This window comes from Hyla sarda, chromosome 4 (genome assembly GCF_029499605.1).
Source record: "Hyla sarda isolate aHylSar1 chromosome 4, aHylSar1.hap1, whole genome shotgun sequence".
Classification (NCBI taxonomy): Eukaryota; Metazoa; Chordata; class Amphibia; order Anura; family Hylidae; genus Hyla; species Hyla sarda.
Genome location: NC_079192.1, coordinates 13,266,312 through 13,289,855, shown reverse-complemented (window position 1 = coordinate 13,289,855; position 23,544 = coordinate 13,266,312). Strand labels below are relative to the sequence as shown.

At 49.8% G+C, this 23,544-nt stretch overlaps 1 protein-coding gene across 1 annotated transcript; it reads right to left on the bottom strand.

The window, feature by feature from the left end:
• Positions 1–11,090: 11,090 nt before the first annotated feature.
• PSMB6 (proteasome 20S subunit beta 6) lies at positions 11,091–22,742 on the bottom strand. Its single transcript, XM_056570027.1, has 6 exons — positions 22,504–22,742; positions 17,826–17,893; positions 17,596–17,727; positions 15,409–15,538; positions 11,420–11,564; positions 11,091–11,325 (listed from the first exon to the last, which is right to left on the bottom strand). Exons 1-6 carry the CDS (start codon positions 22,591–22,593, stop codon positions 11,198–11,200), a joined length of 693 nt encoding a protein of 230 aa, XP_056426002.1. The 5' UTR covers positions 22,594–22,742; the 3' UTR covers positions 11,091–11,197.
• Positions 22,743–23,544: the final 802 nt, after the last annotated feature.

Below are 23,544 nucleotides of genomic sequence, written 5' to 3'. Positions count from 1 at the left end.
AGTATACAAACACAGCACTGCCATACGGTACACAACCGGAGCTACTATACAGTATACAAACACAGCACTGCCATACGGTACACAACCAGGAGCTAATATACAGTATACAAACACAGCACTGCCATACGGTACACAACCGGAGCTACTATACAGTATACAAACACAGCACTGCCATACGGTACACAACCGGAGCTAATATACAGTATACAAACACAGCACTGCCATACGGTACACAACCAGGAGCTAATATACAGTATACAAACACAGCACTGCCATACGGTACACAACCGGAGCTACTATACAGTATACAAACACAGCACTGCCATACAGTACACAACCGGAGCTACTATACAGTATACAAACACAGCACTGCCATACGGTACACAACAGGAGCTACTATACAGGTATACCGCCATACGGTACACAACCGGAGCTAATATACAGTATACAAACACAGCACTGCCATACAGTACACAACCGGAGCTACTATACAGTATACAAACACAGCACTGCCATACGGTACACAACCGGAGCTAATATACAGTATACAAACACAGCACTGCCATACGGTACACAACCGGAGCTAATATACAATATACAAACACAGCACTGCCATACGGTACACAACCGGAGCTAATATACAGTATACAAACACAGCACTGCCATACGGTACACAACCGGAGCTAATATACAGTATACAAACACAGCACTGCCATACGGTACACAACCGGAGCTACTATACAGTATACAAACACAGCACTGCCATACAGTACACAACCATAGCTAATATACAGTATACAAACACAGCACTGCCATACGGTACACAACCGGAGCTACTATACAGTATACAAACACAGCACTGCCATACGGTACACAACCGGAGCTAATATACAGTATACAAACACAGCACTGCCATACGGTACACAACCATAGCTAATATACAGTATACAAACAGCACTGCCATACGGTACACAACCGGAGCTAATATACAGTATACAAACACAGCACTGCCATACGGTACACAACCGGAGCTACTATACAGTATACAAACACAGCACTGCCATACAGTACACAACCATAGCTAATATACAGTATACAAACACAGCACTGCCATACGGTACACAACCGGAGCTACTATACAGTATACAAACACAGCACTGCCATACGGTACACAACCGGAGCTACTATACAGTATACAAACACAGCACTGCCATACGGTACACAACCGGAGCTACTATACAGTATACAAACACAGCACTGCCATACGGTACACAACCGGAGCTACTATACAGTATACAAACACAGCACTGCCATACGGTACACAACCGGAGCTACTATACAGTATACAAACAAAGCACTGCCATACGGTACACAACCATAGCTAATATACAGTATACAAACACAGCACTGCCATACGGTACACAACCGGAGCTAATATACAGTATACAAACACAGCACCGCCATACGGTACACAACCGGAGCTAATATACAGTATACAAACACAGCACCGCCATACGGTACACAACCGGAGCTACTATACAGTATACAAACACAGCACTGCCATACGGTACACAACCGGAGCTACTATACAGTATACAAACACAGCACTGCCATACGGTACACAACCATAGCTAATATACAGTATACAAACACAGCACTGCCATACGGTACACAACCGGAGCTACTATACAGTATACAAACACAGCACTGCCATACGGTACACAACCGGAGCTACTATACAGTATACAAACACAGCACTGCCATACGGTACACAACCGGAGCTACTATACAGTATACAAACACAGCACTGCCATACGGTACACAACCGGAGCTACTATACAGTATACAAACACAGAAATGCCATACGGTACACAACCGGAGCTAATATACAGTATACAAACACAGCACTGCCATACGGTACACAACCATAGCTAATATACAGTATACAAACACAGCACTGCCATACGGTACACAACCGGAGCTACTATACAGTATACAAACACAGCACTGCCATACGGTACACAACCGGAGCTACTATACAGTATACAAACAGCACTGCCATACGGTACACAACCGGAGCTACTATACAGTATACAAACACAGCACTGCCATACGGTACACAACCGGAGCTACTATACAGTATACAAACACAGCACTGCCATACGGTACACAACAGGAGCTACTATACAGTATACAAACACAGCACTGCCATACGGTACACAACCGGAGCTAATATACAATATACAAACACAGCACTGCCATACGGTACACAACCGGAGCTACTATACAGTATACAAACACAGCACTGCCATACGGTACACAACCGGAGCTAATATACAGTATACAAACACAGCACTGCCATACGGTACACAACCATAGCTAATATACAGTATACAAACACAGCACTGCCATACGGTACACAACCGGAGCTACTATACAGTATACAAACACAGCACTGCCATACAGTACACAACCGGAGCTACTATACAGTATACAAACACAGCACTGCCATACGGTAAACAACCGGAGCTACTATACAGTATACAAACACAGCAATGCCATACGGTACACAACCATAGCTAATATACAGTATACAAACACAGCACCGCCATACGGTACACAACCGGAGCTAATATACAGTATACAAACACAGCACTGCCATACGGTACACAACCGGAGCTACTATACAGTATACAAACACAGCACTGCCATACGGTAAACAACCGGAGCTACTATACAGTATACAAACACAGCACTGCCATACGGTACACAACCGGAGCTACTATACAGTATACAAACAAAGCACTGCCATACGGTACACAACCATAGCTAATATACAGTATACAAACACAGCACTGCCATACGGTACACAACCGGAGCTACTATACAGTATACAAACACAGCACTGCCATACGGTACACAACCGGAGCTAATATACAGTATACAAACACAGCACTGCCATACGGTACACAACCGGAGCTAATATACAGTATACAAACACAGCACTGCCATACGGTACACAACCGGAGCTACTATACAGTACACAAACACAGCACTGCCATACGGTACACAACCGGAGCTACTATACAGTATACAAACACAGCACTGCCATACGGTACACAACCGGAGCTACTATACAGTATACAAACACAGCACTGCCATACGGTACACAACCGGAGCTACTATACAGTATACAAACACAGCACTGCCATACAGTACACAACCATAGCTAATATACAGTATACAAACACAGCACTGCCATACGGTACACAACCGGAGCTAATATACAGTATACAAACACAGCACTGCCATACGGTACACAACCGGAGCTACTATACAGTATACAAACACAGCACTGCCATACGGTACACAACCGGAGCTAATATACAGTATACAAACACAGCACTGCCATACGGTACACAACCGGAGCTACTATACAGTATACAAACACAGCACTGCCATACGGTACACAACCGGAGCTACTATACAGTATACAAACACAGCACTGCCATACGGTACACAACCGGAGCTACTATACAGTATACAAACACAGCACTGCCATACGGTACACAACCGGAGCTACTATACAGTATACAAACACAGCACTGCCATACGGTACACAACCGGAGCTAATATACAGTATACAAACACAGCACTGCCATACGGTACACAACCGGAGCTACTATACAGTATACAAACACAGCACTGCCATACGGTACACAACCATAGCTAATATACAGTATACAAACACAGCACTGCCATACGGTACACAACCGGAGCTACTATACAGTATACAAACACAGCACTGCCATACGGTACACAACCGGAGCTACTATACAGTATACAAACACAGCACTGCCATACGGTACACAACCATAGCTAATATACAGTATACAAACACAGCACTGCCATACGGTACACAACCGGAGCTAATATACAGTATACAAACACAGCACTGCCATACGGTACACAACCGGAGCTACTATACAGTATACAAACACAGCACTGCCATACGGTACACAACCGGAGCTACTATACAGTATACAAACACAGCACCGCCATACGGTACACAACCGGAGCTACTATACAGTATACAAACACAGCACTGCCATACGGTACACAACCATAGCTAATATACAGTATACAAACACAGCACTGCCATACGGTACACAACTGGAGCTACTATACAGTATACAAACACAGCACTGCCATACGGTACACAACCATAGCTAATATACAGTATACAAACACAGCACTGCCATACGGTACACAACCGGAGCTAATATACAGTATACAAACACAGCACTGCCATACGGTACACAACCGGAGCTACTATACAGTATACAAACACAGCACCGCCATACGGTACACAACCGGAGCTACTATACAGTATACAGACATAACACTACAGAACATATGTAGAAATAAAATTACTACCATACTGAACAGTCATTATACACTGCTTGTTATTGTTAATGATGCCATACATACCACCACACAGACATCACACCGCCCTACTGTATAACATACCACCACACAGACATCACACCGCCCTACTGTATAACATACCACCACACAGACATCACACCGCCCTACTGTATAACATACCACCACACAGACATCACACCGCCCTACTGTATAACATACCACCACACAGTACAGACATCACACCGCCCTACTGTATAACATACCACCACACAGTACAGACATCACACCGCCCTACTGTATAACATACCACCACACAGACATCACACCGCCCTACTGTATAACATACCACCACACAGACATCACACCGCCCTACTGTATAACATACCACCACACAGACATCACACCGCCCTACTGTATAACATATCACCACACAGTACACAGGACATCACACCGCCCTACTGTATAACATACCACCACACAGACATCACACCGCCCTACTGTATAACATATCACCACACAGTACAGACATCACACCGCACTACTGTATAACATACCACCACACAGACATCACACCGCCCTACTGTATAACATACCACCATACAGTACAGACATCACACCACCCTACTGTATAACATACCACCACACAGTACAGACATCACACCGCCCTACTGTATAACATACCACCACACAGACATCACACCGCCCTACTGTATAACATACCACCACACAGACATCACACCGCCCTACTGTATAACATACCACCACACAGTAGAGACATCACACCGCCCTACTGTATAACATACCACCACAGAGACATCACACCGCCCTACTGTATAACATACCACCACACAGTACACAGACATCACACCGCCCTACTGTATAACATACCACCACACAGACATCACACCACCCTACTGTATAACATACCACCACAGAGACATCACACCGCCCTACTGTATAACATACCACCACAGTACAGACATCACACCGCCCTACTGTATAACATACCACCACACAGTACAGACATCACACCTCCCTACTGTATAACATACCACCACACAGTACACAGACATCACACCGCCCTACTGTATAACATACCACCACACAGTACAGACATCACACCGCCCTACTGTATAACATACCACCACACAGACATCACACCGCCCTACTGTATAACATACCACCACACAGTACAGACATCACACCGCCCTACTGTATAACATACCACCACACAGTACAGACATCACACCACCCTACTGTATAACATACCACCACACAGACATCACACCGCCCTACTGTATAACATACCACCACACAGACATCACACCGCCCTACTGTATAACATATCACCACACAGTACAGACATCACACCGCACTACTGTATAACATACCACCACACAGACATCACACCGCCCTACTGTATAACATACCACCATACAGTACAGACATCACACCACCCTACTGTATAACATACCACCACACAGACATCACACCGCCCTACTGTATAACATACTACCACACAGTACAGACATCACACCGCACTACTGTATAACATACCACCACACAGACATCACACCGCCCTACTGTATAACATACCACCACACAGTAGACATCACACCGCCCTACTGTATAACATACCACCACACAGTACAGACATCACACCGCCCTACTGTATAACATACCACCACACAGTACAGACATCACACCGCCCTACTGTATAACATATCACCACACAGTACAGACATCACACCGCCCTACTGTATAACATACCACCACACAGACATCACACCGCCCTACTGTATAACATACCACCACACAGTACACAGACATCACACCGCCCTACTGTATAACATACCACCACACAGTACAGACATCACACCGCCCTACTGTATAACATACCACCACACAGTACAGACATCACACCGCCCTACTGTATAACATACCACCACACAGACATCACACCGCCCTACTGTATAACATACCACCACACAGACATCACACCGCACTACTGTATAACATACCACCACACAGACATCACACCGCACTACTGTATAACATACCACCACACAGTAGACATCACACCGCCCTACTGTATAACATACCACCACACAGTACAGACATCACACCGCCCTACTGTATAACATATCACCACACAGTACAGACATCACACCGCCCTACTGTATAACATACCACCACACAGACATCACACCGCCCTACTGTATAACATACCACCACACAGTACACAGACATCACACCGCCCTACTGTATAACATACCACCACACAGTACAGACATCACACCGCCCTACTGTATAACATATCACCACACAGTACAGACATCACACCGCCCTACTGTATAACATACCACCACACAGACATCACACCGCCCTACTGTATAACATACCACCACACAGACATCACACCGCACTACTGTATAACATACCACCACACAGACATCACACCGCACTACTGTATAACATACCACCACACAGACATCACACCGCACTACTGTATAACATACCACCACACAGACATCACACTGCCCTACTGTATAACATACCACCACACAGTACAGACATCACACCGCACTACTGTATAACATACCACCACACAGTAGACATCACACCGCCCTACTGTATAACATACCACCACACAGACATCACACCGCCCTACTGTATAACATAACACCACACAGTACAGACATCACACCGCCCTACTGTATAACATACCACCACAGAGACATCACACCGCCCTACTGTATAACATACCACCACAGAGACATCACACCGCCCTACTGTATAACATACCACCACACAGACATCACACCTCCCTACTGTATAACATACCACCACACAGTACAGACATCACACCGCCCTACTGTATAACATACCACCACAGAGACATCACACCGCACTACTGTATAACATACCACCACACAGACATCACACCGCCCTACTGTATAACATACCACCACACAGTACAGACATCACACCGCCCTACTGTATAACATACCACCACACAGACATCACACCGCCCTACTGTATAACATATCACCACACAGTACAGACATCACACCTCCCTACTGTATAACATACCACCACACAGTACAGACATCACACCGCCCTACTGTATAACATACCACCACACAGACATCACACCGCCCTACTGTATAACATACCACCACACAGTACAGACATCACACCGCCCTACTGTATAACATACCACCACACAGTACAGACATCACACCGCCCTACTGTATAACATACCACCACACAGACATCACACCGCACTACTGTATAACATACCACCACACAGACATCACACCGCCCTACTGTATAAAACATACCACCACACAGTACACAGACATCACACCGCCCTACTGTATAACATACCACCACACAGACATCACACCACCCTACTGTATAACATACCACCACACAGACATCACACCGCCCTACTGTATAACATACCACCATACAGTACAGACATCACACCGCCCTACTGTATAACATACCACCGCACAGACATCACACCGCCCTACTGTATAACATACCACCACACAGACATCACACCTCCCTACTGTATAACATACCACCACACAGTACAGACATCACACCGCCCTACTGTATAACATACCACCACACAGTACAGACATCACACCGCCCTACTGTATAACATACCACCACACAGTACAGACATCACACCGCCCTACTGTATAACATACCACCACACAGACATCACACTGCCCCTACTGTATAACATACCACCACACAGTAGACATCACACCGCCCTACTGTATAACATACCACCACACAGTACAGACATCACACCGCCCTACTGTATAACATACCACCACACAGTACAGACATCACACTGCCCTACTGTATAACATACCACCACACAGTACAGACATCACACCGCCCTACTGTATAACATACCACCACACAGTACACAGACATCACACCGCCCTACTGTATAACATACCACCACACAGTACAGACATCACACCGCCCTACTGTATAACATACCACCACAGAGACATCACACCGCCCTACTGTATAACATACCACCACACAGTACAGACATCACACCGCCCTACTGTATAACATACCACCACACAGTACAGACATCACACCGCCCTACTGTATAACATACCACCACACAGTACAGACATCACACCGTCCTACTGTATGACATCACACCGCCCTACTGTATAACATACCACCACACAGTACAGACATCACACCGCCCTACTGTATAACATACCACCACACAGACATCACACTGCCCTACTGTATAACATACCACCACACAGACATCACACCGCCCTACTGTATAACATACCACCACACAGACATCACACCGCCCTACTGTATAACATACCACCACACAGTACAGACATCACACCGCCCTACTGTATAACATACCACCACACAGTACAGACATCACACCGCCCTACTGTATAACATACCACCACACAGTACAGACATCACACCGCCCTACTGTATAACATACCACCACACAGTACAGACATCACACCGCACTACTGTATAACATACCACCACACAGACATCACACCGCCCTACTGTATAACATACCACCACACAGTACAGACATCACACCGCCCTACTGTATAACATACCACCACACAGTACAGACATCACACTGCCCTACTGTATAACATATCACCACACAGTACACAGACATCACACTGCCCTACTGTATAACATACCACCACACAGTACAGACATCACACCGCCCTACTGTATAACATACCACCACACAGTACAGACATCACACCACCCTACTGTATAACATACCACCACACAGACATCACACCGCCCTACTGTATAACATACCACCACACAGTACACAGACATCACACCGCACTACTGTATAACATACCACCACAGAGACATCACACCGCCCTACTGTATAACATACCACCATACAGACATCACACCGCCCTACTGTATAACATACCACCACACAGACATCACACCGCCCTACTGTATAACATACCACCACACAGTACACACACATCACACCGCCCTACTGTATAACATACCACCACACAGTACAGACATCACACCGCCCTACTGTATAACATACCACCACACAGTACAGACATCACACCGCCCTACTGTATAACATACCACCACACAGACATCACACCGCCCTACTGTATAACATACCACCACACAGACATCACACCGCCCTACTGTATAACATACCACCACACAGTACAGACATCACACCGCCCTACTGTATAACATACCACCACACAGTACAGACATCACACCGCCCTACTGTATAACATACTACCACACAGACATCACACCGCCCTACTGTATAACATACCACCACACAGTACAGACATCACACCGCCCTACTGTATAACATACCACCACACAGTACAGACATCACACCGCCCTACTGTATAACATACCACCACACAGTACAGACATCACACCGCCCTACTGTATAACATACCACCGCACAGTACAGACATCACACCGCCCTACTGTATAACATACCACCACACAGTACAGACATCACACCGCCCTACTGTATAACATACCACCGCACAGTACAGACATCACACCGCCCTACTGTATAACATACCACCACACAGTACAGACATCACACCGCCCTACTGTATAACATACCACCACACAGACATCACACCGCCCTACTGTATAACATACCACCACACAGACATCACACCGCCCTACTGTATAACATACCACCACACAGTACAGACATCACACCGCACTACTGTATAACATACCACCACACAGTACACACATCACACCGCCCTACTGTATAACATACCACCACACAGTACAGACATCACACCGCCCTACTGTATAACATACCACCACACAGTACAGACATCACACCGCCCTACTGTATAACATACCACCACACAGACATCACACCGCCCTACTGTATAACATACCACCACACAGACATCACACCGCCCTACTGTATAACATACCACCACACAGTACAGACATCACACCACCCTACTGTATAACATACCACCACACAGACATCACACCGCCCTACTGTATAACATACCACCACACAGTACAGACATCACACCGCCCTACTGTATAACATACCACCACACAGTACAGACATCACAACGCCCTACTGTATAACATACCACCACACAGTACACAGACATCACACCGCCCTACTGTATAACATACCACCGCACAGTACAGACATCACACCGCCCTACTGTATAACATACCACCACACAGACATCACACCGCCCTACTGTATAACATACCACCACACAGTACAGACATCACACCGCCCTACTGTATAACATACCACCACACAGTACAGACATCACACCGTCCTACTGTATAACATACCACCACACAGTACAGACATCACACCGTCCTACTGTATAACATACCACCACACAGTACAGACATCACACCGCCCTACTGTATAACATACCACCACACAGTACACAGACATCACACCGCCCTACTGTATAACATACCACCACACAGACATCACACCACCCTACTGTATAACATACCACCACACAGTACAGACATCACACCGCCCTACTGTATAACATACCACCACACGGTACACACCCTTTGAGTGCTGCACATTAATGCTGCGATATTGTACACACGGTGCAGTATAAGGCGGTTGTACACTAGTATATCATCAGGTTTATTCAGGTCATCATTACAATAGTAACAAAAACATAAAAGGTGACACAGGGGATAGCGGGCGACATCACGACACAGGGAACCGCGGCAACTCGTTCCCCAGGATCACCTGACGCTCCACACCCGATTCTGTGATGGCGGCCAGACGAATGACGCCCCCGCTGGACCCATCCCGCTCCATCGCCAGAGCCAGAGCTGCAAGGAGAAGAAGAGGTCACACCGGAGAATAAGGGGAGGAGCCATGTCACCCTGCAGGGGGCGGGGCCGTCCTCTGATCACATGATCTCACCGTTTGCGGTGAATTTCAGACACTCCTCCTTTGTCATCCCCGTTTTGTACGTAGAATCCACGAAACCGTAGATGTAGGAGCTGCCGGAGCCACCGATGGAGAACGGCTGGTGCACCATCATCCCCCCCATGGGCACCGTGTACACCTGCAATAGGATCACATGGTAGAGAGATGGGGGGAGGGCAGGGTGGTCACATGTGAGGGGGGTGGGGTGGAGGTCACATGTGGGGGAGGAGGAGGTCACATGTGGGGGAGGAGGAGGTCACATGTGGGGGAGGAGGAGGTCACATGTGATGTGAGGGGGGTGGGGGGAGGAGGCGGCCACAGGTGAGGGGAGGAGGAGGCGGCCACAGGTGGGGGGGGGGGGAGGAGGAGGCGGCCACAGGTGGGGGGGGGGGGAGGAGGAGGCGGCCACAGGTGGGGGGGGGGGGAGGAGGAGGCGGCCACAGGTGGGGGGGGGGGAGGAGGAGGCGGCCACAGGTGGGGGGGGGAGGAGGAGGAGGAGGCCACAGGTGGGGGGGGGAGGAGGAGGAGGAGGCCACAGGTGGGGGGGGGAGGAGGAGGAGGAGGCCACAGGTGGGGGGGGGGGGAGGAGGAGGAGGCCACAGGTGGGGGGGGGGGGAGGAGGAGGAGGCCACAGGTGAGGGGGAGAGGAGGAGGAGGCCACAGGTGAGGGGGAGAGGAGGAGGCGGCCACAGGTGAGGGGGAGAGGAGGAGGAGGCCACAGGTGAGGGGGAGAGGAGGAGGAGGTCACAGGTGAGGGGGAGAGGAGGAGGAGGTCACAGGTGAGGGGGAGAGGAGGAGGAGGAGGAGGTCACAGGTGAGGGGGAGAGGAGGAGGAGGTCACAGGTGAGGGGGAGAGGAGGAGGAGGTCACAGGTGAGGGGGAGAGGAGGAGGAGGAGGAGGTCACAGGTGAGGGGGAGAGGAGGAGGAGGAGGAGGTCACAGGTGAGGGGGAGAGGAGGAGGAGGAGGAGGTCACAGGTGAGGGGGAGAGGAGGAGGAGGAGGAGGTCACAGGTGAGGGGGAGAGGAGGAGGAGGAGGAGGTCACAGGTGAGGGGGAGAGGAGGAGGAGGAGGAGGTCACAGGTGAGGGGGAGAGGAGGAGGAGGAGGAGGTCACAGGTGAGGGGGAGAGGAGGAGGAGGAGGAGGAGGAGGTCACAGGTGACGGGGAGAGGAGGAGGAGGAGGAGGAGGTCACAGGTGAGGGGGAGAGGAGGAGGAGGAGGAGGAGGTCACAGGTGAGGGGGAGAGGAGGAGGAGGAGGAGGTCACAGGTGAGGGGGAGAGGAGGAGGAGGAGGAGGTCACAGGTGAGGGGGAGAGGAGGAGGAGGAGGAGGTCACAGGTGAGGGGGAGAGGAGGAGGAGGAGGTCACAGGTGAGGGGGAGAGGAGGAGGAGGAGGTCACAGGTGAGGGGGAGAGGAGGAGGAGGAGGTCACAGGTGAGGGGGAGAGGAGGAGGAGGAGGTCACAGGTGAGGGGGAGAGGAGGAGGAGGAGGTCACAGGTGAGGGGGAGAGGAGGAGGAGGAGGTCACAGGTGAGGGGGAGAGGAGGAGGAGGTCACAGGTGAGGGAGAGAGGAGGAGGAGGTCACAGGTGAGGGGGAGAGGAGGAGGAGGAGGTCACAGGTGAGGGGGAGAGGAGGAGGAGGTCACAGGTGAGGGGGAGAGGAGGAGGAGGTCACAGGTGAGGGGGAGAGGAGGAGGAGGTCACAGGTGAGGGGGAGAGGAGGAGGAGGTCACAGGTGAGGGGGAGAGGAGGAGGAGGAGGAGGTCACAGGTGAGGGGGAGAGGAGGAGGAGGTCACAGGTGAGGGGGAGAGGAGGAGGAGGAGGTCACAGGTGAGGGGGAGAGGAGGAGGAGGTCACAGGTGAGGGGGAGGAGGTCCAGGGGGTCACATGCGGGGGAGAGGAGGAGGTCACATGCGGGGGAGGGGAGGAGGTCTGGTGGGGTCACATGCGGGGGAGGGGAGAAGGTCCGGGGGGAGGGGAGAAGGTCCGGGGGAGGGGAGAAGGTCCGGGGGGAGGGGAGAAGGTCCGGGGGGAGGTCACATGCAGGGGAGGAGGTGGTCTGGACTGACGTGGGGGAGGGGTCCTGGATAACACATGATGGTAGCGGAGGAGGAGTCTGGACTGACGTGGGGGAGGGGTCCGGGATAACACATGATGTAGCGGAGGAGGAGTCTGGACTGACATGGGGGAGGGGTCCGGTATGTCACATGATGGTAGTAGAGGAGGAGTCTGGATTGACGTGGGGGAGGGGTCTGGATAACACATGATGTAGCGGAGAAGGAGTCTGGACTGACATGGGGGAGGGGTCCGGGATAACACATGATGGTAGTGGGGAGGGGTCCGGATAAGACATGATGGTAGTGGGGGAGGGGTCCTGGATAACACATGATGGTAGTAGAGGAGGGGTCTGGACTGACATGGGGGAGGGGTCCGGGATAACACATGATGGTAGTAGAGGAGGAGTCTGGACTGACATGGGGGAGGGGTCCGGGATAACACATGATGGTAGTGGGGAGGGGTCTGGGATAACACATGATGGTAGCGAGAAGGGGTCTGGACTGACGTGGGGAGGGGCCTGGATAACACATGATGGTAGCGGAGGAGGGGTCTGGACTGACGTGGGGGAGGGGTCCGGGATAATACATGATGGTAGTAGAGGAGGGGTCTGGACTGACGTGGGGGAGGGGCCTGGATAACACATGATGGTAGCGGAGAAGGGGTCTGGACTGACGTGGGGAGGGGCCTGGATAACACATGATGGTAGCGGAGGAGGGGTCTGGACTGACGTGGGGGAGGGGTCCGGGATAATACATGATGGTAGTAGAGGAGGGGTCTGGACTGACGTGGGGGAGGGGTCCGTATGTCACATGATGGTAGTGGGGAGGGGTCCTGGATAACACATGATGGTAGCGGAGGAGTCTGACTGACATGGGGAAGGGGTCCGGGATAACACATGATGGTAGCGGAGGAGGAGTCTGGATTGACGTGGGGGAGGGGTCCGGGATAACACATGATGGTAGTGGGGGAGGGTCCGGGATAAGACATGATGGTAGTGGGGGAGGGGTCCGGTATGTCACATGATGGTAGTGGGGGAGGGGTCTGGACTGATGTGGGGGAGGGGTCCGGGATAACACGTGATGTAGTAGAGGAGGGGTCTGGACTGACGTGGGGGAGGGTCCGGGATAACACATGATGGTAGTAGAGGAGGAGTCTGGACTGACATGGGGGAGGGGTCCGGGATAACACATGATGGTAGTAGAGGATGGGTCTGGACTGATGTGTGGGAGGGGCCTGGATAACACATGATGAGAGTAGAGGAGGGGTCTGGACTGACATGGGGGAGGGGTCCGGGATAACACATGATGGTAGCGGAGGAGGAGACTGGACTGACGTGGGGGAGGGGTCTGGGATAAGACATGATGGTAGTGGGGGAGGGGTCCGGGATAACACATGATGGTAGCGGAGGAGGGGTCTGGACTGACGTGGGGGAGGGGCCTGGATAACACATGATGGTAGTGGAGGAGGGGTCTGGACTGACGTGGGGGAGGGGTCCGGTATGTCACATGATGGTAGTAGAGGAGGGGTCTGGACTGACGTGGGGGAGGGGTCCGGGATAACACATGATGGTAGTGGGGGAGGGGTCCGGGATAAGACATGATGTAGCGGAGGAGGAGTCTGGATTGACGTGGGGGAGGGGTCTGGATAACACATGATGTAGCGGAGGAGTCTGGACTGACATGGGGGAGGGGTCCAGGATAACACATGATGGTAGTGGGGGAGGGGTCCGGGATAACACGTGATGGTAGTAGAGGAGGGGTCTGGACTGACATGGGGGAGGGGTCCGGGATAACATGATGGTAGTGGGTGAGAGGTCTGGACTGACATGGGGGGAGGGGCCTGGATAACACATGGTGGTAGTGGGGGAGGGGCCTGGATAACACATGATGGTAGTGGGGGGGGGGGGGGGGGGGTCTCCTTACCTGCCCCCCTTTCCTCTGGTCCCATCCGGCTACAATGATGCCGGCCATCAGCTCCTCCCGATACTTGTAGCACATCTCCTTGAAGAGACTGGCCGCTGTGTGGACGAGGGGCAGGGTGCCCAGCTCAATGCTGCAGGGGGACAGACAAGAGTTAAAGGGGTACTCCACTACAGCTCCCCCAGATGGAGGAATTAAAGGGGAACTCCACTACAGCTGCCCCAGATGGTGGAATTAAAGGGGAACTCCACTACAGCTCCCCCAGATGGTGGAATTAAAGGGGAACTCCACTACAGCTCCCCCAGATGGAGGAATTAAAGGGGAACTCCACTACAGCTCCCTCAGATGGAGGAATTAAAGGGGTACTCCACTACAGCTCCCCCAGATGGAGGAATTAAAGGGGAACTCCACTACAGCTCCCCCAGATGGTGGAATTAAAGGGGAACTCCACTACAGCTCCCCCAGATGGAGGAATTAAAGGGGAACTCCACTACAGCTCCCCCAGATGGTGGAATTAAAGGGGAACTCCACTACAGCTGCCCCAGATGGTGGAATTAAAGGGGAACTCCACTACAGCTCCCCCAGATGGTGGAATTAAAGGGGTACTCCACTACAGCTCCCCCAGATGGTGGAATTAAAGGGGAACTCCACTACAGCTCCCCCAGATGGAGGAATTAAAGGGGAACTCCACTACAGCTCCCTCAGATGGAGGAATTAAAGGGGTACTCCACTACAGCTCCCCCAGATGGAGGAATTAAAGGGGAACTCCACTACAGCTCCCCCAGATGGTGGAATTAAAGGGGAACTCCACTACAGCTCCCCCAGATGGAGGAATTAAAGGGGAACTCCACTACAGCTCCCCCAGATGGCGGAATTAAAGGGGAACTCCACTACAGCTCCCCCAGATGGAGGAATTAAAGGGAAACTCCACTACAGCTCCCCCAGATGGTGGAATTAAAGGGGAACTCCACTACAGCTCCCCCAGATGGCGGAATTAAAGGGGAACTCCACTACAGCTCCCCCAGATGGCGGAATTAAAGGGGAACTCCACTACAGCTCCCCCAGATGGAGGAATTAAAGGGAAACTCCACTACAGCTCCCCCAGATGGTGGAATTAAAGGGGAACTCCACTACAGCTCCCCCAGATGGAGGAATTAAAGGGGAACTCCACTACAGCACCCCCAGATGGTGGAATTAAAGGGGAACTCCACTACGGCTCCCCCAGATGGTGGAATTAAAGGGAAACTCCACTACAGCTCCCCCAGATGGAGGAATTAAAGGGGAACTCCACTACAGCTCCCCCAGATGGAGGAATTAAAGGGGAACTCCACTACAGCTCCCCCAGATGGAGGAATTAAAGGGGAACTCCACTACAGCTCCCCCAGATGGAGGAATTAAAGGGGAACTCCACTACAGCTCCCCCAGATGGAGGAATTAAAGGGGAACTCCACTACAGCTCCCCCAGATGGAGGAATTAAAGGGGAACTCCACTACAGCTCACCCAGATGGAGGAATTAAAGGGGAACACCACTACAGCTCACCCAGATGGAGGAAATAAAGGGGAACACCACTACAGCTCACCCAGATAGAGGAAATAAAGGGGTACTCCGCTGTTTATTTTATTTTTTTACATCAACTGGTGCCAGAACATTAAACAGATTTGTACATTTCTTCTATATAAAAATCTAAACCCTTGCAGTACTTATCAGCTGCTGTATGCTACAGAGGAAGTTCTTTTCAGTCTGACCACAGTGCTCTCTGCTGACACCTCTGTCTGTCTCATTAACTGTCCAGAGCAAGGAGCAAATCCCCATAGAAAACCTCTCCTACTCTGGACAGTTCCTGACACGGACAGAGGTGTCAGCAGAGAGCACTGTGGTCAGACTGGAAAGGAAATTCAAAAAAGAAAAGAACTTCCTGTGGAGCATATAGCAGCTGATAAGTACTGGAAGAATTAAGATTTTTAAATAGAAGTAATTTACAAATCTGGCAACAGTTGATCAACATCACACCCTGCCCCCTCAATGCAAGTCTATGGGAGGGGGCGTGACTTCAGTCACGCCCCCTCCCATAGACTTGCATTGAGGGGGCGGGGCTATGACGTCACCATCTCCCGTCTCCAGCGTTGGGAACAGTTTGAGCAGCGGAGTACCCCTTTACTGGCGGACAGTCCAGGACCCGTCCTCTTACCTGTGGAAGCCCAGCTGGTAGGAGACGGCGTCAGCGATGGCCTGAGTGTCCGCGGCACTGCCAGAGCGGCAGCAGTAGATGCGGTCATGTACGGGGGTCAGCTTGTCGGTGACTCTGTTAGCGATGTACGCCCTGTGGAGAGGAGAGGCGCTGTCCATACTGTGGGTGTATACTCCCCCCCCCCCCCCCCCCTCACAGTCACACCGCACACACCTATCCCATACACTTACCCGGTGGTTGTCCTGGAATCGGCACCGAGAACCACACCGCCATCGAACTCCACCGCCATGATGGTCGTCTGCAGAGAGGGGAGACGTCACATGACCACACGTACTGCATCAAATCCTCCAGAGCTGCAGTAACACGTTACCCCAGCAGGTGGCAGCAGTGAGTCTGACACTTCCCTCACATTACCACCTCAATGGCTGTATAAGTAGGCAGACCGTTCAGGATGATGAGTGAGCTGGGTGACAGCTGAATGACTGGACAGAACGTCCAGTCATTTAGCTGTCACCCAGCTCACTCATCATCCTGAACGGTCTGACTAGTTATACAGTGACATGAGCCAACCCCAATTCACATCCTAACCAGACAGACCTGCCGTTGAGGACCCTGGGAAAGCTGAGGAAGATCTCTAGAATGGCAGGTCTGCATAGTCAACATAATATTATCTTATCTTTATATGGAAAAATACATTCAGGGGCCATGGAAAGCAGAGTGATCAGCTATATGGAGGACACAGAGGGTCATCACACGGCTTTCCTGGAATCCTGAATGCCATAGGAATCTAATCCTTTGCTCTTTCTGTACTAGCAGATAGAGATGGTGATGACATAGATTCCGGATCCCAGGAAAGCTGGGTGACGACCCATGTGGACGCCATTTAGCTGATCATTCAGCTTTTCCTGATTGGTAGTCCTGCCTTCTTGTACTTATACATAAAGATGGGAGAACATTATGTCGGATTATTATGCAGATTTGCCATTCAGGAGCCTGGGAAAAGCTGAGTGATGACAAATACGGTTGACATTACACATCTCTAAAGGGATCTTACTCAGCTTTCCCAGGCTCCTGAATGAGAAATCTGCATAATCACCTGACATAATGATGTTCTTCTATCTTCATCTCCCAACAGTACAGTAAAAATGGATGATTAGACAGCTGACATTCAGGATCTGCGAAAAGTGATGACTCCCGTGGACATTTTATTGGGTCAATAATTCAGCTTTTCCTCACTACAGATTGGTACTTCTGCCTTATTTTACTGTCCAAAAGGTGGTGGAAAATAAGTTTGATATTTAAATTGTCATATGGCAGATTTGTCATTCAGGATCCTGGGAAAGTAAAGTAAGATCTTTATGTTGGTGATCACTCAGCTTTTTCCAGACTCCTGAAAGAAAAATCTGCATAGTCATCTGATATAATGTCAGAACACAATAAGACAGAAGTACCAGTCAGAGAGGAAAAGCTGGGTTGTCACCACTATAAAGGCGATAGGTGTTCATGACCCAGCTTCCTGTGATCCTGAATACCAGATGAGGCTAATCAACTAATGTTACTGCAACGGTATATAGAAACTAGGATGAATAGATTTATCTGCTATTCAGGATCCCAAGAAAGCTGAGTGATCATCATTTGTGCCCTCCCTAGTGGGGACTACTCAGCTTTTCCTGAATCCTGAAATAGTAGTTTTGCCTTATTGTACTAGTGTATAGAGATGAGCGATATAAAGGCAGAGCGACCAGAGTCTGGGAAAGCTGAGTGAATGCTTAGGTCTGTAAATGTATATCACTGGAAAAGGCGCTAATTAGTCAGCTTTCCTGGGATCCTGAATGATAGGTCTGCTTTATTGTACTGTGATATTAAGACAGTGGGACATTATATCAGATGATTAAACAGATTTACCATTCAGGGGGCTGGAAAAGCTGAGTGATGACCAATATCTCCGATATTACACATACCATTCGAATCTTACCCAGCTTTCCCAGCCTCCGGAATAGCAGATTTGCATAATTATCCGACATAATGTTCCCCTCTCTATAGGGCAGTACAGGAACATTGGATGATTAAATCTCACATTCAGGATATTGGGAAAGCTGAGTGATGTGGCTTCCATAGAGCTTTTCCTGACTCATGAATGGAAGTTCTGCCTTATTGTACTGGTGTGTGGAAATCAGGGCTGTGGAGTCGAGGTGTCGGACAAAATTTTGGGTACGTGGAGTCGGCAAATAATGCACCAACTCCGACTCCGACTAAATTTAGATTGGAATAAAAAATAAAATAAAGTTTAAATGTCGCAATTCACAAAAAGTTCTAAGTAATGAATTCTCTACTGTAAGAATAAAGACCAATGGATGCAGCGCCTCACGTAACCGCAAAACCAACACGTTAAGTGACCGTGAAGAAGCTTTTCGTGTGCTGCACTATATGGCACGCAACGCACAATTAGGAGCGGCAATACTTATACTTTCCATAGTGTCGTGTCCGGATGTTACAGGGAACCCATGGGTAACCTCGCCTCTCACTGATAAGGGGTTAATGAAATATGTTTTTTGCAGGACTAGAGACACTTGAACTATTGACCCTCCATTCCCTTCACTTATACAAGACTGAAGCTGTAAACCATTGGAAAAACTGCTGCCATTCAGCTAAGGCTATAAAAACTTGTAAACTCGATTGTTAGCTTAAAGGGGTACTCCGCACCTAGACATCTTATCCCCTATCCAAAAGGATAGGGGATAAGATGTCAGATCGCCGGGGTCCCGCTGCTGGGGACCCCCGGGATTGCCGCTGCGGCACCGCGCTATCATTACTGCACAGAGCGAGTTCGCTCTGTGCGTAATGACGGGCGATACAGGGGTTGGAGTACCCTTACGTCATGACTCCGCCCCTCGCGATGTCACGGCCAGCCCCCTCAATACAAGTCTATGGGAGTGCTATAGAGTTGCCTTAAGTGGGTGGGCCGTGATGTCATGAGGGGCGGAGCCATGACATTACGCTGCTCCGTCCACTGTATGGCTCTGTATCCGTCCGTAATGAAAGTGCGGTGCCGCAGCGGGACCCCGGGGATAAGATGTCTAGGGGCGGAGTACCCCTTTAAACTTGACTTTGGGATTCTACTAGGGGAATGATGTTTTATAATAAATGCCCCTTCCTGGATCCTCCCACTTTCCTATCTTCAGCAGCAGATCAGCACACAAACTGTTCCATACAGTAGACAGTTGGCTTCCCAGCCAGTAGTCCTGTGGTAATGACAGGTAGGTTGCCTTTCTTTCCTTCAAGGTATGTATAAAATACAACCGCATATTAATACAGAGGAACAAATAGAAGGTAGGGGTATCGCTCAGAGTCTAGGAAAGCTGAGTAATCGCCAGTATAGCAGACAGGGAGGGGTTCAATCAATCAGCTTTCCCAGGACTCTGAATAGCACATTAATCGTGCCCATCTCAATACACCAGTACAGGAGTGATTAACCCTATACAGCCCACACCAGTGGTCTCAAACTGTGGCCCTCCAGCTGTTGCAAAACTACAACTCCCAGCATGTTGGACTATATAGTAGTATGTAGTATAGGTCAGAGTTTCCCAACCAGGGGTGCCTCCAGCTGTTGCAAAACTACAACTTCCCAGCATGCCCGGACAGCCGTTGGCTGTCCGGGCATGCTGGGAGTTGAAGTTTTGCAACAGCTGGAGGGCCGCAGTTTGAGACCACTGACCCACAGAAAAAGTCATCACTGGGACCCTGAATGCCAAATGTGTCTAATCATCCAATGTTACTGTACTGGTATATAGAGATGGGGATGATTAGGTAGATCTGTCATTCAGGATCCCGGGAAAGCTGAGTGATGACCCCCCCCCCCCTGTGGCTTCCATAGTGGTGGCCAATGAGCTTTCCTGACTGCTAAATGGTAGTTCTGCCTTAGTGTACAGACAAAGATGGGGGACATTTGATTTGAGATTATGCAGATTTGCCATTCAGGAGCTTGGGAAAGCTGAGCAACATCTATATAGGCATATGAAATGTCAGCCATATAGCTGATCATTCAGCTCTCATGTACCTGAATGGCAAATTCACATAATTAGCCAACATAATGTGCCCCCATATCTATATGACAGAATAAGGAAGAACTACCGATCAGGAGTGAGGAAAAGCTAGGTGTTTACCACTAGAGGTCCTGGGATCATCACCTGGCTTTACTGGGATACTGAATGGTAGTTTTGCCTTACAGTAGTGTTATATACAGATGTCAGATAATTATGAAGATTTATCATTCAGGTGCATGGGAAAGCTGAGTTATGACCAATATTACACATTCCATGGAGATCTTACTCAGCTTTCCAAGGATCCTGAATGAGAAATCTGCATAATGATCCAACATTTTCCTTTCATATAGAGATGGGATGACACTATGTTGGGTCATTATGCAAATTTCTCATTCAGGATCCTTGGAAAGCTGAGTAAGATCCCCATGGAATGTGTATAATTGGTTATCACTCAGCTTTCCCAGACTCCTGATAGCTAGTTCTGCCTCATAGTGTCATCCCATCTCTATATGGCAGAACTACCTGACACTATGAGGCAGAACTAGCTATCAGGAGTCTGGGAAAGCTGAGTGATGACCAATATTACACATTTCATGGGGATCTTACTCAGCTTTCCAAGGATCCTGAATGAGAAATCTGCATAATGATCCAACATAGTGTTCACCCATCTCTATATGGCAGAAGTACCAGGAGTCTGGGAAAGCTGAGTGATCAGGGCTATGGAGGCCTCAAAGGGTCATCACTCATCTTTCCCGAGAGCAGATCTATAACAACGGGCTGTGCTAGAACTACAAGTCCCAGCAGAACCCCAGGGCTGCGCTCTATTAGGCTCCCCCGCCTCATGCGGTCCCTAACCCGGCCTCACCCCGGTGGTGACTTCCCGGCTCATCCAGTCCAGCTCCGCGGGCTCCCCGCCTGTCACTGCTCCGGGAATCAGCATCTTCACCGCCGCCATGACTCTGTGATCTGCCGGGAGATGGGGGAGGAGCCTGACACACACGCCCCGGAACTTCCGGCGCTGTGCTGTGACGTCACAACATATCGTCCAATAGGAACAGTGAGGGATGACTGGCAAGAATCTGAGTCATGGGTGTTCAAAGATGGCCGAGGCTGTGTAACGGGCGATAGAGGAATCACGTGATTGTCACATGACACGGAAGTAGCGCAAATGAGTGGGAGAACTGACATGGCGGCAGTGTTAACAATAGAGATAATAAAATACAGAATGATAATAATATGACGAGATGGTGATAGGATAATTATTCATATTATACTTAATAATCCGTCCAGTCCTCCTTTAAAGTACAAGACGGCAACATAATGTGAATGTGGTAGAATAATATAATGTAATATTCACATCCACCACTAGATGTCATCACAACTGACTACAAATCCTCTCACTTTACAGCCTGCTGTGAAACGGTCATTAAAGGAGTAGTCCAGTCCTGAAAAACGTATTCCCTATCCACGAAGCAGCATGAGGTCTAGCATTGTCTTGTATTAGGAGGAACCAAGGGCCAACCGCACCAGCATATGGTCTCACAAGGGGTCTGAGGACCTCATCTCGGTACCTAATGGCAGTCAGGCTACCTCTGGCAAGCACATGGAGGCTGTGCGGCACCCCAAAGAAATGCCACCCCACACCATTACTGACCCACCGCCAAACCCGTCATGCTGGAGGATGTTACAGGCAGCAGAACGTTCTCCACAGCGTCTCCAGACTCTGTCATGTCTGTCACATGTGCTCAGTGTGAACCTGCTTTCATCTGTGAAGAGCACAGGGCACCAGTGGTGAATTTGCCAATCTTGGTGTTCTCTGGCAAATGCCACATGTCCTGCTCGGTCTTGGGCTGTAAGCACAACCCCCACCTGTGGATGTCGGGCCCTCATACCACCCGCATGGAGT